This window comes from Ostrea edulis, chromosome 8 (assembly GCF_947568905.1).
Source record: "Ostrea edulis chromosome 8, xbOstEdul1.1, whole genome shotgun sequence".
Classification (NCBI taxonomy): domain Eukaryota; kingdom Metazoa; phylum Mollusca; class Bivalvia; order Ostreida; family Ostreidae; genus Ostrea; species Ostrea edulis.
Window position 1 is genome coordinate 18734612 of NC_079171.1, and position 25956 is coordinate 18760567.

At 36.2% G+C, this 25956-nt stretch overlaps 1 protein-coding gene across 1 annotated transcript; it reads right to left on the reverse strand.

Annotated features, from left to right (window-relative positions):
* Positions 1–264: 264 nt before the first annotated feature.
* LOC125662907 (A disintegrin and metalloproteinase with thrombospondin motifs 9-like) lies at positions 265–25676 on the reverse strand. Its single transcript, XM_048895252.2, has 7 exons — positions 25634–25676; positions 25148–25444; positions 22774–22782; positions 9994–10265; positions 8200–8370; positions 5562–5715; positions 265–468 (listed from the first exon to the last, which is right to left on the reverse strand). The coding sequence occupies exons 1-7, from the start codon at positions 25674–25676 to the stop codon at positions 428–430; spliced, it is 987 nt and encodes a 328-aa protein (XP_048751209.2). The 3' UTR covers positions 265–427.
* Positions 25677–25956: the final 280 nt, after the last annotated feature.

Below are 25956 nucleotides of genomic sequence, written 5' to 3' on the forward strand. Positions count from 1 at the left end.
TCCAGAACAGTGCAAGAATAATTTTCGATTTTTTAAAACGATATTTCAAAACTTTGTCCAAAGATATTCATATCACTACTTCGAACAATGTTTACTTATTACAACAACCCTGTTATTGCAAATTTTAGTAAGCAGATAGTCAACTCTTCTTCCGTGTTGCTTTATGTTCTACTTTTCAAGCCTATCTTCAATTAAGGGTCGCATGACTAAATAAATACAAATGATTATATTGAATAGATGTTTAATTACTTTAGACTACAAAGTATGTTGCATACTTGTTTTGCATTACATCATATTAAACCTTTTCCATGTTCTAGGATTTCAATCAACGCTTTGGCAACCGTACATGTATCTGTACTACTTTATGAATAGTCCTCTGTGTCACATGATCAGTCAGATGACTTCCGTGATGGGAAATATCCAATGATCAGGCTTTGCAGATTACAACTCTTGCCTCGGCGGCTGAAACTAAAAAAAAATAGTTTTAAACGACTAGTATTACCTGTATGTCATTTTGTTCCATTTACTTGTACATTTCCTAAACTAAATGATCAAAGAAATCTGGTAAGAAATATCGACATGTAAACGTCACACTTCTGTGTGGTTGTTGGTACCTTAAACTTTGCAGATACGGATATCAAAATGAAAAAAAAAACCTGGAACACGAGTTTTTCTTTTTAAAATTATGAGGTTTTCTTTTCAAAAGTACATTTCTTTATTTCTTTAAAGCCTTTTTTAAAGTTGCTCACAATGAAACTGAACAAAAAAGAGGTCCATGGACCAAACCATGGTTCATACGATATTCTACTACGGTACTTGCAGAGATCAAAGAAATGATATTATTCTGTAATACAGCGATTTAAGCCTTTAGAGTGATATATATCGAAGTTCCACAATGAATAAATGTGTTTTAAATGTATATTTATTGAGACCATATCTGTTTCCCTCTTTGGCCTGTGTAGATGTTTTGTATTGAGTTAAAACGAGTGTTAAATATCTGTTCCGCGATCTCCGTTGTATTTTTACACTTAGCTAATGCAACAATAAAATCGATGAAATTTTGTTTTCTCATAGATGATGTGGGAAAACATCCTTGATCTCGAAATGCTGTGTGAAATATAAATTCCTCCACTTGTATATCTCAATCGTTCTGCGAATTGTGATAGTAGGAACATAGCATAATGTAATATCTATTGAGACCATACCGGTTTCACTGGGATCCGGGTTAGAATAGGTCGTAAAAAGCGACTAAATGGGGCGGTCCTTCGGATGACACCTCAAAACCCTAGGCATCATGTCACGATAAAGATCCCTCTCTGCTCAAAGGCCGTAAGCACCAAATATCGGTCTAAATTTTGCAGCCCATCATCGGTAATGGTGACGTCTCCATATGAGTGAAATACTCACGAGTGGGATGTTAAACAATATACAATCAATCAATCGAACGAGTAGACGATTTGTATTCCGTATTCAGTGTCAAATGTATGGCTGTTCTGCGATCCTCTCTCTGCTTTTACAATTAGTGTTTTGCTAAAGAACGATAAAATCGATAATAATGCAATGTTTTTTCGCAGATGATGTGGGATAACCTCCTCGATCTCGAAATCTTTCAAACAAACAAAAATCCTCGGCTTGTAGGCTTATATCTCGCAACATTTCTCGACTTTGATAAAATCCTCGGCTTGTAGGCTTATATCTCGCAACATTTCTCGACTTTGATAAAATCCTCGGCTTGTAGGCCTATATCTCAGAACAACATTTCTCGACCATGGTCCGTTGATTTTTCACTAAGTTATGATCCTTGGACTTAGAAAAATAGCATGAATTATTAGTTTTCCGGACTTGTTTTTGAAGTGCATGCAGATATTCATTTGATATTTGGTACATTGCTTTGCCATTACAAGCTACAGATCAAGTTCAAATTTCGTCTCGGTTTGTTGATTTTTCATTAAGTTATGGCCCTTGGACTTAGAAAAATAGCATGAATTGTCAGTTTTTCTAACTTTTTTTGTCCTTACAGATATTCATTTGATATTCAGTAGATCATATGATGATTCCTTTGCCATAACAAGTTACAGATCAATTTTGAAGTTTTCCTGGTCTAGTCTTTGTACCTGAATAGTAGTTGATTTCTAACCATTCCTATCCTGGTTTCCCAATCTTCCCTTGTACCATAACCTTAGTCTCATAATAAACTTCGAATATTGTTGCGGTCCAATAATTTTTGCCTCCGGTAGGGGACTATGTATTGCTATGCAATACTCTCAGAATGCTTGCTCTCTTTGTTTTTGATACATTGCTTTGAAATAACAAGTAACAGATCAAGTTCGAATTTCGTCTCGGTCTGTTGATTTTTCATTAAGTTATTGCCCTTGAATTTATACAAATAACATGAATTATCAGCTTTCCGCACATTTTTTGTTGTGTTTGCTAAGTTATTGCCCTTGGACTTTACAAAATAGCATGGCTTATCAGTTTACATCCAAGTTCCTTATTTCAGTAGATAAGAGTACTACTAGCTGCAATAATGCAGCCCTATCTAATTTTTTCTGACGTTTTCGGGATAGGGCTGCAATTACATAGGATCTCCGTAATGGTGCAAACTATTTTTTATGAATAACCGATAATAAGCTCCGTGTATTAGTCCCAAATGTTGTTTACACCAAAAGGAGTACCAACGTTGTGCTCGGGCATGTCTAATAAAGGTGTTTTTCATTGAACATCACGTACAGCATGCAAAGTTCTTCGTTGAGAGATCTCGTAGGTGGACCTACTGAAAAACCTAAACATTGACAATCTGCGCGAAAATGTAGTTACTCGAGCCGGCAAAGAAAGGAAAATCATATGATTGCAGAAAGAATTTACACTGTTGTTCGTTTTTTTTTTTTGTAACTTGAAACTAAATCTAAGTTTTTTTTAATACCGACGAAATAGCTTTCTCCTCTATACTTGTCCATTGATGTAAATACTACTTTAAATGGCATATGCAAACAACTTGACAATCGAAAGTTGAAACTTTAGTACATCAAACATGGCGCACAAATATGAATCGAGAAATTGGAATATATCGAAATTGCTGAAAACGGTAGAATAGAGCGTCACAAATCGTAAGTTGCAGGTTGTAAATTTATATATTGACTAAGAAACATAGAATATCATTTTATTGACGTAAAGAAAGTCAGCAAATGTTTAGAACGATTGAAAATGTTGCGGGAGTGAATCACTCCCGCATTTGCACCGTTACGGAGATCCTAACTCCCAAAAAAATCGGAGAGGGCTACATTATTGCAGCTAAGTACTACACTCATTAAAACTTCTAGCATAGTAATACAACAATGTAGCTAAATTATTCATTATCACTTACATTTCACAGTTCATTTGACTTGGTGGAAGACCTGAACCTAATTTGTCTTTTTTCCTGGTCTAGTCTTTGTACCTGAATAGTAGTTGATTTCCAACCATTTCTTTCCTATCCTGGTTCCACAATTTTCCCGTTTATGATAACCTACATAAGGAACTTTGAATTTTGTTGTAGTTCAAGAATTTTTGCGACCGGAAGGGGATTACTTGTATGCATTGCCATTCAATACTCTCAGAATGCTTGTTGATTGTGACGTCAGAGTGGACATCGTCGAGAAGCGATTCTGGTTTTTCATATGGTGAATGACACACCAAAATGCAGTTAGCATAGCACCATGATATTGTTTGTAACAAGAAAGTGATTATAACAAACAGTGATCAATCTCATAATGCCAATAAGGAATGCAAAATAGAGAGTTGGGCAACACGGGCCTCTGAATATACCAGAGGTGGTATCAGGTGCCTTGGAGGAGTATTCATCCCCTGTCGAAGTGGATAGATAGATACAATAGAAACTAAATTTAAGAAATGTCTTTCAATTCTTGAAAGCATATGAGATCATTTACCTCGAGTCTCGTCAAATCGGCTTATATTTCATGGAACGCTATCGCGCGCCACTCAATGTGCCGGTGTGAAAAGCGACTCAAGCCATCGCGCTTCACTCAATAAGCCGCTGTGAAAAGGCTCAAGCTATCTGTTGTCGGCGTAAACTTTTCACATTTTCATCTTCTTCTCCAGAACCACTGGGCTAATTTCAACCAAACTTGGCAAAAAGCATCCTTGGGTGAAGGATATTCAAGTTTGTTCAAGTGAAGGCCCATGTTATACATGCGAATGTATAAAGAATAAAAAATCTTTTTCTCAAGAACCACTAGGCTAGATGAGAGAAGGTTTATCTGAAACCTTCCTGATAAAGAGTAGATCATGGCCTCCGGGGTAGGGTGGGGCCACCAAAGGGGGTCATAGTTTTACATGCTGATATATAGGAAAATCTTCTCCAGAACTGGAACAAATAATCCTTGGGAGAAGGGGATTCAAGTGTGTTGAAATGAAGGACCATGCTCCCTTCAAAGGGGAATTATCACAAGGGACCATTTAAAAATCTTCGTCTTAAGACCCACTGGGTCAGAATAGCCGAAATTTACATGAAAGTTTCCTGACATAGTGGATATTCAAGTTTATTAAAATCATGACCCCTGGGGATAGGATGGGGCAACGATAAGGGATTAAATTTTACATGCGAATATAAAAAGAAAAACTTTAAAAATCTTCTTATCAAGAATCACCAGGCCATATGATAGAGATTAAGTGAAGGCTTCCTATAATTTAGAGTAGATTCAAAATTGTTCAGATCATGGCCCCCGATGGTAGGGTGGAACCACATAAGGAGTCAAAATTTTACATGCTGATATATAGGAAAATCTTCTCCAGAACCAATTTCAGTCAAACTTGGTACAAATCATTCTTAGGTGAAGGGGATTCAAGTTTGTTGAATTGAAGGGCCATGTCCCTTCAAAGGGGAGATAATCACAAAAATGCAAAATTAGGATGGGGTCATTTAAAAATCTTCTTCTCAAGAACCACTTGGCCAGAAGAGCTGAAATTTACAGGAAAACCTCCTGGCAAAGTGGAGGTTTTAGTTTGTAAAAATCATGACCCCTGGGGTTAGAAAGGTGCCAAAATAGGGGATCAAAGTTTTACATGCGAATGTATAGGGAATCAAACTTGGTACAAAGCATCTTTAGATAAAATTTGTTAATATAAAAGCCATATCCGTCTACAAAGGCATATGGTAATTGATGAATTTGTAGTCGAAGTTTAATAATTAAGTTTGAAAATTGGTGAATTTAAGTCGTTACTTTTGAAAAAACATCTGAACCAAGCTGCTTGTATAATGATAGTTAAAGCTCAAGCTTATTTATTGCTAGGAACTGCTGCCCAAGTGAGCGATATGGCCCATGAGCCTCTCGTTTTGATATTATCTCCTCATTTGAGAAACACTTCTACTCCAAGATATTTTGCGTCGCACTCTATTCAAACTGATCCAATAATTATATAGAAAAAGTCAAAAATGTGAAGAAGAAAATCACATGACAAAGTCCCACTCTCATTTGAGGTATCAGCTCAGGTTGGTTAAATAGATTTTAAGTGTTTAATTGTAGAAAATAGCTTTAAAAGAAATATCACATTAAATATCTTACTAAATTCTGTTGACAATTGAAATTTGATGGGTTCGGAAACAGGTCCACATTTGCCGCACCATCCCGCGCAGGTAAATGATATCTCAGCGCCGTCTGTTGAGCGATTAAAATCTTTTAACTCCATTCGCCAGCCACCGGTTACGCCCCATGTCAGCTGAAGATATATGTAGAGAAATTCTGTGTCTTTCTGGCAAAACGTTTTTTGGAACAAGAGGTTCATAAAACACACTGCTCACAAGAACGGCCTATTGCAACTATTGGTATGAAATACATCAGAAAGCATTCGACCTATGACAAGTTGTGTTTGTCATATTTTGACATGTTTTCCCTTCGAGACATTGGAAGAAATTTGCAAATAATGTTCTATGGATTTCGGTGTGGCACAGTGCGTCTGTCTGTCCGTCTGTCAGCATCTGCTAGTCAGAGGAGGGAGACTGTTGGATTTTTTAAAGATCATAAGCCAAGGTCAAACTTACAGCCACAAGATAACGATCATAAAAATTTGGAAATAAATGTGCACAAAACCTTTGTACTGGTATAAGATAACTCTATATCACAGGCGGCGTATGTAAATATTGACCGTGCGTTCGGGATCATATATATATATATATATATATATATATATATTGATCCAGGGCGGAGTTTGTTGTTGTTTTTTGCCATAGGAAGAAACTAAAATGACCTTGAAAACCGTGCGAAATCTATCATAGGACACGTTTCTAGCCAAGAGAGAAGAAAATCCGACCTCGGCCCGTTATTCCAGGCTGTAATATACGGGGGAAATCGTTGCTACAAACATCAGTATTATTAGAATGACTTCATTCCCACACTAGTATGGGTTCAAAGTAGAAAAACTGTAGATTCCCATTTCATGTAGTTTAAAGAAAATATATATGTTACCAGACATATCTAGCAAGTAAACAGAAGTATGTCAACATCAGAAAATCACATGTTAAAGAGCCTAATAAAAAAGACGTTAGAATCACACAATTTTGATCTTCAATTTAAAAAATTTGCTACTTTTTAAGTAAGTATAAATTATAAATATCTAGGTAAATCACTGTTTAATAGAGGTATGGTAGAGAAATACCAGCATAGGATTTATTGCCCTTTACATTTTTAAACATTGATAATTGAAAATGTATCTCCCACACACACCCTACTTTCTTAAAGTGTCGGATATGAAAGAATACAAGTATAGTTAAGTACTGAAAAGTCCACGACACTGTTGGTTATTTAAACATCAAATTTTGTCTCATGTTAAAGACGCGGGTTTCGTCGACAATTTGACTGAGGTCTACAGAACCAACAGTGTCGTAGCCAGTATATCTATTGCTTTGATGTACAATGTAGTATATTGGAAAAAATGAACAGAAGCAGTCCACATTTCGTGAGAGAGGTGACTTCATAATTTTCATCCAAAAAAGATTGATTTAAAATTGACCTCCATTCGATTTGAAATCCATCTTTTGAATTTGGTACCATTTTAGTCAAAAGAAAATAGGATGACTAAGTCGAAAGCATCATGTGACTATATCTTAGAAGTATTTAAAAGTTGGAATGAAAGGTGAAGATAACAAACAATGATCAATCTCATAACTCCTATATAAGCAATACAAAATAAAAGTTGAGTAAACGCGGACCCCTGGACACACCAGACATGGAGTCAGGGGCCTAAGAGGAGTAAGTACCCCCTGTCGACCGGTCACACCCGCCATGAGCCCTATGTCTTGATCAGGTAAACGGAGTAATTTTTAGTCGAAATCAGTGTGTCAAGAACGGCCTAAAAATTGGTATGAAACACGTCAGACAGCATTTGACCCAATGGTAGGTTGTATTGGCAAACTAGATCATTATAACGAGATAATTTGCGAAATCGAGACTTCGAAACTCCTGCGACATTAACTTGTTTGTCAGTAACCTGCCTCGATTTAAAAACTTATCATACAAGCTCTTGCGTATCGAATCAGTTGAAAAACATAAACATCATATGTAGGTGATAATGGAATATTGCTACATAAATATGAGAAGCTGGCGATGGGGAAGCTTAAATCAACCCGTTTTGTCATAAAGTTGAGTTGTTAGTTTGCCGATGATATTAATTTTCAATGAAATTTCTAAGTACGAAGCAGATGTGGAGGACTCTATGATGTCTTTTATCTCGCGTTCACAAGGATATATCGAATCGACATACATGTATGAATGAAAATGATTACTGTTAATAGACGTTGTAAAAATATCTAAATGTCGAATTTAAGGCCACAACAAGAAATTTTTCTTCTCGTGAAGTGAGAGTTACGGGTTGGCAAGCAAGGTCCTTGTCGCGGTAAAAAATGCCCTGAATGTCATGCAAAGGCCAAAAGGCTGCTGGTGATGTCGCTTATTGGAGAGAGAGAAAAAGGCTGCTGGTGATGTCGCTTATTGGAGAGAGAGAAAAAGGCTGCTGGTGATGTCGCTTATTGGAGAGAGAGAAAAAGGCTGCTGGTGATGTCGCTTATTGGAGAGAGAGAAAAAGGCTGCTGGTGATGTCGCTTATTGGAGAGAGAGAAAATGTCGAAAACGTAGAAAACAAATCCTAAAAACAGTTTGATAGTTTGATTTTATCAAGATATACATATGATGATATTGATATTCTTACAGTGAGATCGATAATTAGTCCAGTTCCTCGGGTGTTAATGGTTGCAGTTCCATAGTGTGGGCATGGCTGTCTCTGTCTTTCGCCATTGCAGTCCATACTGTGTCCAAATGGTACTGTGACCAGACCAGTCAGCAGTGCAAATGTGTAGTCTGTTCCATCTACTTCCATGTTCTGCGTAATATTTTTCACAAGTATTAAACTTGAAAAAATACCTCTCCATTTAGTAATTATTAGTATCACAGTAAAGAAAAATTAAGGGGTCCCGTGGGATCCGGGTTCGAATAGATCCCCAGTACCCCTTGCTTGTCGTAAGAGGAGTCCTTCGGATGAGACCGTGAAACCCGAGACCCCGTGTCATAGCAGGTGTGGCACGATAAAGATCCCTCCCTGCTAAAAGGTCGTAAGCGCCGAGCACAGGCCTAACTTTTGCAGCCCTTCACCGGCAATGATGACGTCACCATATGAGTGAAAAATTCTCAAGTGGGACGTTAAACAATATACAATCAATCAATACTTAAGGGTTCTTTCTTAAAGCCTGGCAATACTGGACTTTGTCACCGATGGATCGCGCACTGCTGGAAAGCAAACCCGATTGTCGTCAAATAATCTTCCACAAAAGTAATGTCATTATAACTTTCTTGTAGAAAGAATTATCTTGGATAAAATACATTTTAAATTATCATAGATCACAAACTGAGTTGTAGTATCACTAATTTGTCAATTTTGGCAACAACAAAATAAAACAGTAACATTTTAAATTTGTGATCTTCGTGACTATGTCATGTTAATGATTCTTATTTTGGTATAGACATAATATGATAATAATGATCTACTCTATTACCATTAATGACGTTGGTTTTTCAAACATAAGGGCCATAATGCCCACAGGTCAAAGGCCGGGTTCAAACTGCGTTACATTGGCAAATCAACGTGAAATATTTTTTCCATGACATATGATAGGATTAATTAGATGATAAAGATTTGTCATACTGTTCTTTTGATATACGGCCTAGATAAGCTTCAGTACTAATTTTAAAACGTTAAAAATTGAAAATCCCGCCATCTATAGAGGCTGCCATGATGCAGAACTCTTTTGTATTCAAAACCACAAAAATCAATAATTTTGACGTCACATGGTCTATTCCGGTTTTGATAAGATTCTAAGATCATCAAAGACACAGTGCATGTTGTAGATTTTACGAATACATTGTAAATATGTGGATACATTCCTGTCAAGCAGTTAATTACACTAATGCGAAGGGGAGATGTGAAAAAAGTTTTTTTTTTCCCGAAATTATTGACCCAACAAAGTTATTTGAAAAGAAAATACTATGTAAACTGTGGATCCATCATTTGCGTAATAACAAGTTCAGGTTTGAGACATTTACAAGTATGAAGAAACGAGTACCAACTGCCTGGTCTGCGACTAAACGTCGTCTTTTCTTAAATTCTTCTTGCGAAAGAACGGGCTCAAATCTATACGGCTCCAAACTTAGTTGTTCGTGACTTGTCATATTTACAGTGCTGCTGATGAAATAAACCGGAACCGACGGTCTGACGTAATAAATTAAACTTCATTGGCCGCTCTCTTAGCGGCGGGTAATTTGAAATATAAGATAGATTAATATTGATTTAATTGTTAAGCAAGAATTTTTGTTTTTAAAGAATGTGATTTGCGATATCAGTAATTAATATTTTATTCATAAAGGCAACAATGTGGTTAGGGTTGCCTTTCCCTTTAATGGAAAAGTTAACAAAGTTAATCATGATCTAGCTTTAAATTAACATGCATACCTGAATCTGTATTCCGACCTTCGTGAAATCTGCTCTTTTTAAGGGCAGTTTATAGCTCGAGTAGCATTGTCGTCCTTTCGATGGCCAGTTTGTGTCATCATGTTGAATAAAGGTGTTGGTGCTCTTTAAAGTGATGTATTCCGATGGATCTGACCTCAATTTGTAACAAAAGATCTTGATTCTTTTTCTCTGGGATGACTTAGGGTATATCCAATACTCCCCATCTGTCGTTATTCCTGAGCAGGTGGCGACATCTACACAAGACTCTGGAACTACATAAACAGGACAGAATCATTTTCAAAGTTATCTCAAGTAGTGATATTGTGAGAAAATTTCTAAACGGGGTAGCCTTTGATATACAACTTTACTTTCATGAACTCGCAAGATTACAGTTAATGTGTGGAGTTTGGGTTGGGTTCCAGCATGAATGAAGTGGGGGTGGTACAAGGCTTTACTCCCGTCACGTTTTGTTTTGGGTGAGGGTGTACAAGGCTTTACTCCCGTCACGTTTTGTTTTGGGTGGGGGTGTACAAGGCTTTACTCCCGTCACGTTTTGTTTGGGGGGGGGGGGGGTTACAAGGCTTTACTCCCGTCACGTTTTGTTTTGGGTGGGGGTGTACAAGACTTTACTCCCGTCACGTTAGGTCTTTTTTTTTCAGGAATGTCGTGCTGTACACAACATAACGTCGTTCGTCCGTTTTTGTCTACGGATACCTGATCAGGATTTACCTGATCAGGACATAGGGCTCACGGCGGGTGTGACCGGTCAACAGGGGATGCTTACTCCTCCTAGGCACCTGATCCCACCTCTGGTGTGTCCAGGGGTCCGTGTTTGCCCAACTATCTATTTTGTATTGTTTATAGAAGTTACATGTATGAGATTGATCACTGTTCGTTAACTTCACCTTGCATATTTATTACTGTAGTTGGCAGCAATACGCATCCGTAATATCAGCTTTAACGTAACGTTACTTTCTAATTCTCCAAGAAACAAGAGACCCACAGGCCTTATCGGTTACCTGAATACTAGTGAAAAAGTATCACTACTTCCGTGGGCTATGAAATCTAGAAAAACTTTCCTATTCTAAGTATCTAAGCTAAATTCTAATGTTCAGCAACAGTATAAAACAAGATGTGTTCTTAAAACTGCCCTCAAAAGTGCATACACTGATGGTTTTAAATAATAGGTGTATTAACATTAAAACATCAAAAGATATGACTATAATTTGGAATCATCTTAGAGTCATAACCCTGGGTTCAGGCTTTCAAGCGGGCCCTTATTTTTCTACAACAGCCCTTATTTTGCCTTATTTGAGCTTTAGAATCCTCAAAAAGCCCTAATTTTTTGTTGAAATTCCTACATTTTCAAATTTTGAAAGTTTAAATAAATTTGACATAAAGTAAGTGTTGGAATTTATTAAATTTATTCTTATAATATTTTCAGAAAATGAATATGCTGATTAATTCTTGATGGTTATCAGCCATATTCAGCATTGATTGTGAGCCATGGGAGTTCACCTCAATTATATCATGGTTTGTGCTGAATGTCGAATATGGCTGTTGATGACCACTGGTATGATCTTCTGAGCGGGTAATTAGTTTTTGTATTATTGCTCTTGCAAATGGTGAATAAAACATTTTTTCTTTCCTATTGATTTGTAAATTTAACCCTTATTTTTGTATAAAAAGCCCTTAAAAATCCTTTAAAAGGCCCTTATTGTTTTGATAATTTGCCCTAAAAATGGCCCTTATTGCAAGTGTTTCCAAAATGTCACTTGAAAGCCTGTGGGTTGTGAAATTCACCATTTTTTGTACATCCTTTTCTGCTTTTCCTAAGTATGCATTTAGATTTTATAGAGTATCAGCAAACTTACACATAAACACTATATACTAAGTTTGACCCCACCCTGGGGTCAAAACCCTTACTCTGGGGAAATTTACAATTTTGGTAAAATACTACCGGATCTATCCATTTAGTTTCAATTTAGTATTAAAAGCACTAAAGAAAATGTTATTTAAGTGTTTTACACATAAACACTATATAACAAGTTTGGCCCCGCCCTGGGGTCAGAACCCCTACCCCGGGGATCATGAAATTTACAATTGTGATGGAGGCTTTCATGCTCTACATCACTATGCATTCAGTTTTCCTTACATGTGTGTGGTTCTTGAGAAGAAGAGTTTTGAAAATTTGTCATTTTTGGACAGTTTTTGCCCTGTCCCTAAGGCCCCAGGGGTTAAAGAATCCTGAAATTTACAATTTATGTTCCCTTTGTTCCAAATATGTTTCATACCAAATTTGAAAAGAATTGGAATGATAGTTATCAAAAAGAAGTTAAAAATATCTATTGTTCACACATTTAATAACTGAACATTTTGACCCCACCCTGACACCAAAACCCCTACACCTGGGATCATCTTTACAATTTTGGCAAAGGACTACCTCTTCTTTCTAAATATCTATTTACTTTTAATTTAGTATCAATAGCATTAAAGAAGATGTAATTTAAGTGTTTTACACATAAACACTATATAACAAAATTTGCCCCGCCCTGGGGTCAGAACCCCTACCCCGGGGATCATGAAATTTACAATTGTGGTAGAGGCTTTCATGCTCTACATCACTATGCATTTAGTTTTTCTTACATGTGTGTGGTTCTTGAGAAAAAGATTTTTGAAAATTCGTCAATTTTGGGCAGTTTTTTCCCCACCCCTAGGGCCCCAGGGGTGCTGGAGTCCTGAAATGTACAATTTATGTTCCTCTTGTCCCAATGATGCTCCATACCAAATCTGAAAAGAATTGGACTGGCAGTTACTAAGAAGAAGTTAAAAATGTTCAATTGTTAACAGACGACGACGGACGAAAACCAATTGCAATAGGTCACCTGAGTTTACTCAGGTGACCTAAAAAAAAGAGAGTTATCTTTACTTTTTCTCCAATTCACTACAATTACTACCTTTTTGTATACATGTACATATTTATAGCTGAACTTAGTCAACAGCAAGACAGAGCGGGTGTGAGCGGTCAACAGGGGATGCTTACTCCTCCGAGTCACCTGATTCCACCTTTTTTACTTATTAGATTGTTTACATTAAAGTCCTGGTCGGTATCGTGATGGAACAGGAAGTACAGTACAAATCTAGACAACTTCACACCGTGTCAAGAGACTCTCTCTCTCTCTCTCTCTCGATCGATCGATCGATCGAATTGAAACCAGCAGTTTTCTTTGAAAATCAATAGAAAGTTCCTCAAACAAAACGAAAATTTCGTAGATGAGATATACAAGCGCTAAAAGAGGACGCCAATAAGGATTTATTGTCATCCGATACCCTGGCAATCCACCGTGTTCCTAGGGGCTTCAGAGAACATGTGGTACCCAAGATCAGGGTTATTCGAAACCGCCCAAACGCAAAAGTTAAGTTCCTTCCACCAATCACGTCTATACTACATGTACACTGTCAAATACCATAACAATCACCTATCACCCAATCGCCTATTGCCAAGGTTTGAAAACCGCTTTAAAAAAGGCAAAATGTTCTATGGTTTCACAAGATAACTAACAGTGATCAATCTCATAACTCCTATAAGGAATACAAACAGATAGTTGAGCAAATATGGACCTCAGGATATAACTGAGGTGAGATCAGGTGGCTAGGAGAAGTGAAGTGGAAAGCTGTATTTCTTATGTTATCCTTATTGCGAGAGTTATCGCCCTTGTCATTTTAATTGCTTATTAGACATACTCAAATAAATATTTCATGATGGTTAGTTTTAAATTAAAGTTCATAAAATTATAATCATTGTGTGTTTCTATAGTAGATTCTATAAAGATTAGCCAGTTTGGCCATGATTAGTATTTTGTCTTAATTTGTAAGTAATTATACACTACGGATCATTATGGTACTGCGGATATATAAGATTCTTCTACACAATGGGTAAAAAGATCTGTTCGAGAGGTAAAACTCGACAAACCCTGCAAGGTACGTATGCAGACTTCCCTACTTATATTGTACGTTTAAGTAGTAAGTGTGTGGTAATCCCTGCTTATTACTGTCAGAGTGGGTGGTCAAACCCTGCTCTGGATTTGGCATCTCATAGCTACAAGTGTGCGGACATTCCTGCTTGTTGCTGCGCAAGATCAGGTGTGAGGACATCCCTGACTGTCTTGTGGTAGAGCTCTGGTGTGCGGACATCCCTGCCAGTGTCTCTAATTAGAACCGGTAATTAGAGAGTGTGCGGTCATCCCTGCCTATCGCTGCGCAAGGGCACGGGTGCGGGCATCCCTGCTTGTCCTTGTGGAAGTGCGCTGGTGTGTGGAATTCCCTGCCAGTGCACTTGTTCGCTACCAGTCAATAGATCCTATATAGGCGCAGTATAACTGATTAAAGTCTGCGCATTGTACATATTTGCAGCATCTCAGGGTTATCCGTTTCTATCATGGGTACGAGCCCACGGGGGTTCACAGGCAGTGACCTCCCTTGCACGTTACAGAAGTAAACATCCCCTGTCGACCGGTCACACCCGCCGTGAGACCTATAATTAAGTAAACGAGTCCTATAATCACGTCAACAGAGTAATCTGTAGTCAGAAACACTGTGCTAAGAACTACTCCACGGTCACGTGAAAAATACTAATTTTACACCAGAGTAAGAATCATTGTCGGACTATACTTGTTATTTCAACTCTTTTGAATGCAGTGCTGGGTTTGTTTTAGTAATCACGTTGAATTCAAAGTACAAAGAGAATAGCGGGAAATCGTAATTAATGATGCGTTTCTTTTGTATGTTGCCGGGTGGTGTACCGATTATGAAAAGTCACGAACACAAACGAACATGTTTCTAACCTATATATTCATTATTTGATTATAAATAGAACATATACGCGTCGCACGTGCTCAATACAAAATACCAAAATATAACGACAGATAACTCTTGATAAATGTTCTGACTAGTAAATGACTAGATAATATATAATCTCATTTAACCAAAACACAAAACCATTTTACATGCATAATCACTTCAAACACAATATGAACAATCAACATACAAGTCGACAGGAGATGCTTACTTCTTTTGGGCACCTGATCCCACCTCTGGTATGCCCAGAAGTCCATGTTAATATTGTATTCTTTGTAGGAGTTATGAGATTGATCACTGTTAGTTATCTTCACCTTTTCATGTATAGTAATTTAGTGCTTTATATTTTACATGGATTGAATCACTCTGGTTTCACAATTGTACCAGGTCTTATGATATATTGATGTGTTTGTTTTGGAACCTGTGGCGAGACTTTCGAGCTTTCATGTTATTGTTACCAGATACTATATCCGGTATCTACTTCAGGTTGTTCATGTTCAAAAGCATTATTTTGGTGTTGTGTAAGCTTTTCTGACTGGGAATTCTCATTAGTTTTATATTAAAATTTCCTGTTGCACCTATACATGTAACCAGATGGGTTTTTTTTTTTTTACAGTGTACGATGTATTCTAATGTTGATTCTAAAAATGTTTTAAAGAACCTTTAGTAAATTTTAAATCGCAAAACCTTTCTCAAATCAACAACATCAAAACGTATTAATTTTCATCACTTTACACGATCATTCCTCACGATACATTAAAGACTAGACTTTTTGACATCATTAACAGTTGCTTCTTCAACAAACATGGAAAACGGAAATATTCATATCTAGTGATCATTCATTCAAAATATTAGATTTGTTAAGGTAAATCCATACTCGCAGTTTTATCTTACACAAGTTTTAAAAGTATATTTATTTCCAATCATTAGACTTAAAACTAACAAATTATCAAATGAAATGCATAGGTCATCACACTTTTTAAGATGCGAGACGTACATATCACCGTCCGAAAATTGCAATGTTCCTTAAACAGCGTTATCAAAATTTCATACAAACTGGTTATGACGATATAATAGCATTCATATCAATTTCATGAAACTGTATCTTCACGAAAATATACAAAATGTCTGTAAAAGTAAAGGACATCTATCACATAATAGATTTGATAAAGAAATAAATAAAAACAGAGTTATTGCCCTTGGATTCAATATTTTAAAACGTATTATGGACTATTCATCTAAAACTTAGATATTTTGTTTTTAGATTTAACAAGAATTTTTACAATAACTATCGGAAAAGACTCTCACAAAATTTATGTTCCCAACATGCATAAATCTAAATAAATCATTGATTTTGCAAAATCTGATGACTTCACAGGAGGGTGGAATTACTTTAAACGCCACTCTGATTCCAAAATACAAAAAATATGCTAGAGTTCCTCATTGACAATATCTTCGTGGTCTTTGGTGATCAGGTCTTCCAAAGTCTGTTGGAATACCCATGGGCATGAATTGTGCTCCTTTGTTAGCTGACTTGTTTTTTTATAAAATTCCTATGAAAAAGAGTTTATTCAAAAACTTCTACGTGAGAAGAAAAAGCTCTTGCTGTAGCCTTTAATTCGACATTTGGATATATCAACGACGTATTATCTATTTAAAATTATAATTTCCATTCATATGTCGATCCGATATATCCCAGTGAACTCGAAATAAATGAAACCACAGAGTCGTTCACTTCTGCTTCATACTTAGATGTTTTATTGAAAGTAGATATTAACGGCAAACTAACAACTCAACTTTATGGCAAACAGGATGATTTCAGCTTCTCCGTCGTCAAATCCCCATATTTATGTAGCAATATCCCATTGTCGCCTGCATATGGTGTTTATATCTCTCAGATGATTCGATGCGTAAGAGCTTGTTCTGTTTATGGTCAGTTTTTAAATCGAAGCAGGCTACTGACAAGTTGATGGTTCAGGGGTTCCAACAGTCTCGTTTAAGGTAGCTCACTACACTAAAGCTTATACTCTGTATGACACCACGTCACAAGATGGCGATTTAAATGTTTTGTGAAATTATTTGTATCGATCGATTTGTTTGTCTATCATCGTAGCTTAGTGGTTAAAGCATTGGGCTGGTGAACCGCAAATCTCGAGTTCAAATCCCTCAAAGTCTTTTGTTCATGTGTTGATATAGTTAAAAATGATTTTTTTGAAAATCATGTTTTTGTCCAAATTGGTATATTTTTTGCCTTTTTGACATATATACTTATTGTATATCATCATATCTTTTATAATGAAATAAATTCGTACTGATTTGAGAAACTATTTCTGAATGTAGTGAGCTACCTTACAGTTAGCATTTCGCAAAGTATGTGGTCGTTATAACGATCTAGTTTGCCAATACAACCTATCATTGGGTCAAATGCTGTCTGACGTGTTTCATACCGATTGTTAGATCGTTCTTGGCACAGTGATTTTGACTACGGATAACTCCGTTTACCTGATCGGAATATAAGGCTCACGGCGGGTATGACCGGTCGACAGGGATGCTTACTCCTCCTGGGCACCTGATTTCACTCTGGTATATCCAGGGGGTCCGTGTTTGCCCAAATCTTTATTTTGTATTACTTATAGGAGTTATGAGATTGATTACTGTTCGTTATCTTTACCTTACCTTTACTTAGTAATGTATCAGATCTGATACACTTATATTGGTTAGGGTGAGACAGCTGCTAGGAACCAGCACTTTCTCAAAGGACTGTCTCATCCTCAAAATTTAAATAGCTATTTCTTGTTTAATCCTTTAATATTTTGAACAAAGGTACAGGGTAAAATGATGTTGCACACAAAATATTGTCTAGCATGATACTTTTTATCAAGACAAAATTTAATCTAAGCAGAAAAATTAAATTTAAATTACAGCGCCAAATTGCAGCGAGTATCTAACCAAAAGAATTTAACCCAATTCAATTTTTAGAACAATAGCACGTTTCAATTCAAAGTAAGATAACGTTCCTGGCGATAGAAAACATTAGGAAGGTGACACTGACGCATTTTCAGAAGTTCCAGGTCGTCATGAAGATCAAAATGTGAATTACGGAAATTATGATGAGGAAAACTTATTTAAAGCTATTTCGGAGAGTGCTACAATCGCATTTATATCATAGCAAGAGAACAAAAACACCTCAAGAAAATCGTATACGACTAGCTTGGTAATATTTGCGGTGAAAACAAAAATGTATGTATATCTTCTTCAAATTGGTCAGATTCTTTCTGTTTATTTAACTCTTATACTTTCTATCCATTCTGACAAGGTATCAAGTCCTCCCTTTTTCATATTTAGCCATCTTTTGGCATAATATTCAACATTATAGAGTTGAAGTTCTGTTGTAAATTGAAAGATCTGGGCTCTCTAAATTTCGGGTATTTTGAAATAAGTGACTTTAGGTCTTCATTTTTAACTACACCAACAAGAGTTAGTGAGTAGTATGCATGCAGTGAAGATGTTATATTTGAAATATGAAACGAATTCTTTGTGTTTTCTTTTCTATACAACACTGGTGGCGGTAAATCAGTGGTCTTCACCTCGTGAGAGTGAGTCTGGTCTATGTGACTCAGTGGTTAGGTCTTCACCTCGTGAGAGTGAGCCTGGTCTATGTGACTCAGTGGTTAGGGCCTTCACCTCGTGAGAGTGAGTCTGGTCTATGTGACTCAGTGGTTAGGGCCTTGACCTCGTGAGAGTGAGTCTGGTCTATGTGACTCAGTGGTTAGGGCCTTCACCTCGTGAGAGTGAGTCTGGTCGATGTGACCCAGTGGTTAGGGCCTTCACCTCGTCAGGGTGAGGTCGTGGGTCCCGTTTGTGCCTTTGTTGCGTTAAAACTTAAAAAGGACTGATCCTTCCCCAAGCGCTCGGCAATTCGAAGAGTAGCAAATCTTTCAGATTATACCTTCAAAACCGAACTCGCGTTTCATTGCAGGAGATAATTCAGATAAAAAAATGTTTTAAGGAAGTTCGCTCCTGAGCTCAACTGCGCAGGATGCTACAACTAAGTATTTACTGGTTCAATACTGATCTCAATAAAACACTGTAGCTCAATAGCAACTACCCTAGTTATTCTTTTTAATTTCCTTATTCTCCTTCGATGTTGAAATCAACAAGAGGCCCAAGGGCCTAGAATCGCTCTTCTGATAAATTGTACAACCCCACCATTTCTATTCTTAGCCTCTTAGTATTCTAAATCTTTAGTTAAATCCTAAGAATTCAAAAAAAGTAGGTCAATCTGACCTACTTTTTGGTTTACACATTTTGAGAACCCAAGAAATATCAACTGACAAAGTTTGATGATTTTAAGCCAATTAGTATCTGAATATTGAAATATAGCTGTCAAATTCCAATCGTAGGTCATGGTGACCTACTTTTTGGTCAGCGAACTCCGAACATGCAAGACCCATCAACTGACAAAGTTTGATGACTGTAGGTCAAATAGTATCTGAAATATATAAATATAGCCGTCCAATTCCAAAAGTAGGTCAAGGTGACCTACTTTTTCGTCAACACGCTTCAAACATGCAAGACCCAACAACTGACAAAGTTTGAAGACTGTAGGTCAAATAGTATCTGAATTATATAAATATAGCCGTCCAATTCCAAAAGTAGGTCAAGGTGACCTACTTTTTGGTCAACACCCTTTGAACATGCAAGACGCATCAACTGACAAAGTTTGATGACTATAGGTCAAATAGTATCTGAAATATATAAATATAGGTGTCCAATTCCAAAAGTAGGTCAAGTTGACCTACTTTTTGGTCGAAACCTTTCGAATATGCAAGACCCATCAACTGACAAAGTTTGATGACTGTAGGTCAAATAGTATCTGAAATATATAAATATAGCCGTCAAATTCCAAAAGTAGGTCAAGGTGACCTACTTTTTGGTCGACACACTCCGTTGACTCAAGATGCATCAACTGTCAAAGTTTGATGATTGTAGGTCAATTAGTGACTGAAATATATAAATATAACTGTCAAATGCCAAAAGTAGGTCATAGTGACCTACTTTTTGGTCGATACACTCCGAAGACTCAAGATGCATCAACTGACAAAGTTTGATGATTGTAGGTCAAATAGTGTCTGAAATATAGTAATTTAGCTGTCAAATACCAAAAGTAGGTCACGGTGACCTACTTTTTGGTCGACACAAACCGAAGACTGAAGACGCATCAACTGACAAACTTTGATGATCCTAGGTTTTACAATGCCCAAAATATGCATCTAAAATTGAAAATGTGAAATTTGAATATCTGCAAAATTCAAAAAGTAGGTCACTGTGACCTACTTTTTTTTTATAAATATGTTTCAAGGCCTCAAGATGCATCAACTTGCAAGATTTGATGATTCTAAACCTCTCGGTATTTGAAATAACAACTTAAAATATATCTATAAATGATAAGCCATAAAATTCAGAAAGTAGGTCACGATGACCTATTTTTCAGTTGACGCATTTCAAGGTCCCATGATCCACCAACTGACAAGTTTTGATGATCATAGGCTTCAAAGTGTCCAAGATACGCATCAAAATTAATTTTAAAATAAATACCTGCAAAATTCAAAAAGTAGGTCACCGTGACCTACTTTTGAGACAACTTGACACAAGGTCCTAAGATGCATCAACTGTCAAAATTTGATGATCCTAGTCCTTATAATGACTAAAATATCTAAGATTTAAGGAATTTAAAAAAAATTTAAATTTAGGTCAACTTTGAAGTGACCTCGAGACCACGCCCTTTGTCCCAGGGTAATACCTTGAACAATTTTTAATCTACAACATATCCTCATCCTTATGTGTAAGTTTGGTGATAATCTGCCCTGTGGTTCTTGAGAAGAAGATTTTTTAGCAACCACTACTTTTGTTTGTATTTTCCTGATTATCTCCCCTTGTTAAAGGGTCACATCCCTCTATTTAGTATGTATGAAAGCCCTTGGGCCAATGATACCCTGTAACAAATTTGAAAAAAATTGCCCAAGGGGTTCTTGAGTTATAGCCCTTTTTCTAAAAAGTTTACGCACACCGCACAAATGGCCATAGCATTAGCTCTTTGAGCCTTTGGCTCAGAAGAGCTAAAAATACACTTCCCAAAAAACCAACATTACTCCAAATCTCAGGTGCGAACATCTTTAAAATATGCTTGTAACGGAACTGAACGCTGGTGGTCTCAATTTGAGTTTTAGAAATTCTCGAACAAAACAATACTTTATATCACAATATACTTGATATGACATTATAGCTGTGTGACATAGTTACAGTTCCAATGACATATAATGCACTACTGTATCCAGGCTCCAGGTATTTGCTCGAACATAATTGTTTTTGTATCTGCTTATTGTATATTGAATAAATCAGAAAATGTTACTTACATGGCATAAAACATATTGAAATGATTATCAACAAATGATTGTTTTTCAACTCCGCGAAAAAATGTAAACCCCCAATTAAGAATGGGAAATATTTTTTCTTTGTTGTGTAAGAACTTCTTGATAGACAAAGGGAGATTTTTTTCCAATATAATGATGTGCGAATATAATTTGGAAGGGTGCTAAAGGTACATTAAATCATTAAAATTAGAAAAGGCTACTGCTAATTAGCAATTATTAAGAACGGTATATGAACATATATAAGTGTACAATCAATAATAAATAATAGATTAAGTCACAATGTGGGTAACATTCGATATATAGTTAATTGTTGAGAAAGAATTGAGGTATTGATTTTATCTTAAATCTTTATTTCTGAGCTTTTTGAATTTTCACAATCGCTTGGTTCTTGATTTACTCATAAACTAGCTGAACACTGTGTTGTATGTTGTGTTGTACATTGTAATCATTTTCAGATATTAAAAGCTAGTATACAGAGTTTACATGTAGAGTGTTGTAGGTACAGGGAACCAGTTTGTGTTCTTAGGCGAGACTTAAGTTTGTGTTCTTAGGCGATACTTAAGTTTGTGTTCTTAGGCGAGACTTAAGTTTGTGTTCTTAGGCGAGACTTAAGTTTGTGTGTAAAGTTTTCTTCGGATATGTGCTCCTCATCAAGTCTAAATTTATTTAATATTTATAAATTGTAAGACACACAAAGGATATTAAATGATTAGATATTGATGTTTTAGAAGTAATTTCCTGGTAAAACTCATAACTATAAATTTCCATGTTATTTTCAGATACGGAAAACTTCCTAACTTTACCATACATTTCTAAATATTTACATTTCAATTTTTGTTTATCTTTACCTATTGTAATGGTAACCATTTCCTCATGAACACGCTGTAGTTGTAAACAGTGCACGTATGAATCTTGAAAAATATAGTGCGTCTATTTCAACGGCTGGGAATTCCAATAGAATTGAAAGTCAAATGTAAATTTAAGAGATAAATTTCATTTAAATTGAAAGTACGTGACGGTACACTATTAAAACAAGTTTTACTTGGTAAATATTTTTACGCAAAATCATAATGATAAGCAATTAATGATTACTTAGCATTTACTTAAAGTCTTAAAACTATTACTGAAATACATATCAATTACTAAACTAAAATAGTTTACTTACTTTAGAGTATGACTTTACTTAACTATTTCTATTTACTTAAATTTGTTAAAATAAGCAATTAATGAGTATGTAGCATTTACTAAAAAATAAAAAGCCAAGCTACTTATGAATGGCATTACTTAGAATTATTACACCTAATTAATAGCATCGGGTGTGTGATTCAATCAATCTGCTGCAAACAAGAAAGGAAGTGCTCGCGAAAATTGATTTCTCCAGACGCCATGATGAATGTGAATATAGATCAAGGAGTTATTAAGTTAATGTAGTTATTAATCTCCTACCGGTTTGTAAAACCGAAGGGTACTATAACTTTCTTCTGAGTACTCCATCTGTCTGTCAGTTTGTCCCATGTTGGTTTGGTTTTCCAGACTTTTTCCGTTATGCTTGCGTGGTTTCATTTGAAATTTGTAGTATAGTTTCAGAGTTGCAACCTACAGATCAAGTTCGAAGTTCGTAATGTTTCATGGACAAGTTTTAGAGAAATTAATTTTTATATTTCAAGTTTTTTATTCATCGGGATCGGCATTCAGTTTCAATGGAAATGCGTTAAGGAGGTATTCTACATCGTCATAATGACTGACTTCCTTTTAAAACATGGATAAAAAATTAAATATCAGCAATATTTGTCTATTCATTAAAAAAAATATCGCCTAGCTGAGTAGCTCAGTAGGTAGCACGTCGACTGCTGATCGTGTGTTCGAGTCCAGTACGGGTTTCAGATTGTTTTCTACTAAAACTGCATTTTTTTTACTAATTAAAGTAAACTTGAAAGTTTTCAACTTCAAAATTATTGTTGTACACATCCACATCAAATTTTTCTGGTGTAGTATACCTCCTTAAAGTAGGAAGTCTGAATTAAGGCAGTCGACGAGCCTCGATCGCAGATTTTGTAAAAATATACTTCATTAATTTGATATTTCAAGCTCATTAAATCACAAAAGGAACGTCAAGGAAAATTTATACATGTATCAAATCTGTTAATTACGTGGGTATTTTTGTGTAGTCGGTGAGCGAAGTCTGATACGTCGGCAGTTCTCAATTTTACCGCATTGCTGCAGTCGCGGGTATTCAAAATCGGCCTTCAAATAGTTGATATTAAGCAGTATTTTGAAGTCCTTCATAATTATTTAACATACAGATATGAATGTTATATCGGTGCGTTGTTTTGTGTCCCATTTGCACGATTATTTAAACATTTCCTCCACGTATGCCGGTAGGAGACATTATTACTGTAGTGCTTTCAATGCTTGTTCTGAAGCATTGTCGCAAACCACGGTTTTAAGTCCACACACGCTCCATGGCAAATTTATTTTACACTTATTGGTGCATACGTAGAGTAAAACAATGAATTTAAATGAAAATAGTTACAAAGAGGACGTATATACATATGGCACCTTTGACTCTCACTTCTAAATACCGAGCGTTTGGAGAAGGAACAATCTCTACCTATATGTGCGTCTTAGGTTTGACGCGGCCGTGGCACGAGCGGAACTCGAACTCACAACCTCCCAATCGCAAAGCGAACACTCTGCTAAAGAGCTACCATGACTGGTGTCTATTTTTTCTATTATCAAATAAAAGGCATCATATTACAATTCCTGTGCGTTTCTTTGGAATAGTTTAGAAGGCTTTTAAACATTGTCGGCCAATTTGATTGATTGTATATTGCTTAACGTCCCGCTCGAGAATTTTTCACTCATATGGAGACGTCACCATTGCCGGTGAAGGGCTGAAAAATCTAGGCCTACATGTATGCCCGACGCTTACGGCCTTTGAGCAGGGAGGGATCTTTATCGTGCCACACCTGCTGTGATACGGGACCTCGGTTCTTGTGGTCTCATTCGAAGGGCCGCCCCATTTAGTCGCCTCTTACGACAAGCAAGGGGTACTGAGGACTTCTTCTAACCCGGATTGAAATAAGATTTTCATATAAAAGTTGAGTTTAAAAGATCATAGTAGGAGTTAGTTTTCAGATTTGCACTAGAAATCAATGTCTTACTTCGGGCTATTCAAAAGGAGGTTGTTCCAAACAATTTTAAGAATTGGTGTTTTGTTTTATAATAATTGAATTACTTTCAATTCTCTACAACTTGCATAATAAATTACAGAATTGAAATACGTTACATGCCCAGACTATTATTGACAATATATTAGATGAAACAGAAACTGTAAAATTGTGCTGATTTAGAGCTTTTTAAAACAATTCTCCCGCCACAAAATGTAGTCCTTTCCAAACCCTCTCAAAATTTGAATTGACATGAAAGTATTCAACTGAATAGGTTTACGCAATATATGTAGAATAAGCATTGAACCAATACCTACACATTTATAGCATCCTGTGTGTTTGTGCTCAAAAGCTGAGGAAACTGCTTGTTGGAATCCTGCATACGATAATCTAATGTTTTCTTTTTCGTTATTAAAAAGTTATGGACTAGACACGAAATGTAACTTTTCTCCCAGTGACTTGCGAAAATGACCCTGAGCCATGGTTGCTTTTTCTATCAGAATACTATGGCCCGGACACAAAATTCCCAGTGACCTTTAACTTGAGCAAAGGGGTGACAGACATGAGCATTAATTGAAGAACGAGTTCCAGGTATTTCTTTATTAGGTTATCGTGGGATGGTATTCGGGGAAACAGACAAAAGAGGCGATTCCTCCATATCCCCAAACATCGTTTACTTACCCCTAATGGTACTTCCGGTATCTAGTATATAATATTCTATGTCACCAATGCCTCCACTTTCATCATAGATGACATCGAAAAGCTTACAAGAGTTGTCAACAGGACTGTACAACAAGGACACACAGCGACCCTTTTGCAAACATATAAAACCACACTGACTCAATCTGTCAGCGAATCCAGACCAGACCGCCAATGAAGGTTCGATAAGATCTAGTCGTGTTTTAATCTGCCGAAAGTATATTTCACCTAAAGGAAAAAGAAACGTGTGAAAGATTAATTTTATATCAAATTGACATTCAAAAGTAAACGCTAAGATTTTCAAATAGATGTTTATTTTATTCTTTGATACATTGCTTGTCTTTCATTGCCAGGAACAAGAAATTTTGAGTTGCTATTTAATCAGTTTGGCTTGATAAATGTCAATACTATAGAAATTAGGAATTCTAGTTTTACATACCGATGTACATACTCTAGAAACGCAATAACTAAATAACTTACCTGCTTTCCCAGCTGATGCTGTCATCAGACACATACATAACATTACTATATTAGATAGCACTAGTATCATGGTTTTTGCAATTCAGTTACAGACTGAAACTTCGTATGTCAATAATCAATTAATTTTTTTCTGAAGGAAACAGGGGATGAAATAGTTACTCTTCATTAGTATTCCGAAATATTGAACTAAACTTTAGCCAATGGAAAGAAGAAATGTGGAGTTTACACTAGCTAGCTTGAAATCGCTGTATTTTGTATTATTTTGAGTAATTATATATATTTGTATTTCGGCCAAAATAACCCATAATTTTACATATTAAGTT

Excerpts from the sequence above, each read along its gene's own strand:
- LOC125662907 (XM_048895252.2), bottom strand. The coding sequence starts at position 25,676 with ATGTTATGTATGTGTCTGATGACAGCATCAGCTGGGAAAGCAG. Across the intron at positions 8,371-9,993 it reads AGGTCGGAATACAGATTCAG|AACATGGAAGTAGATGGAAC; the intron begins GTATGCATGTTA and ends AATATTACGCAG. Across the intron at positions 5,716-8,199 it reads GACTAATTATCGATCTCACT|CTGACATGGGGCGTAACCGG; the intron begins GTAAGAATATCA and ends ATATATCTTCAG.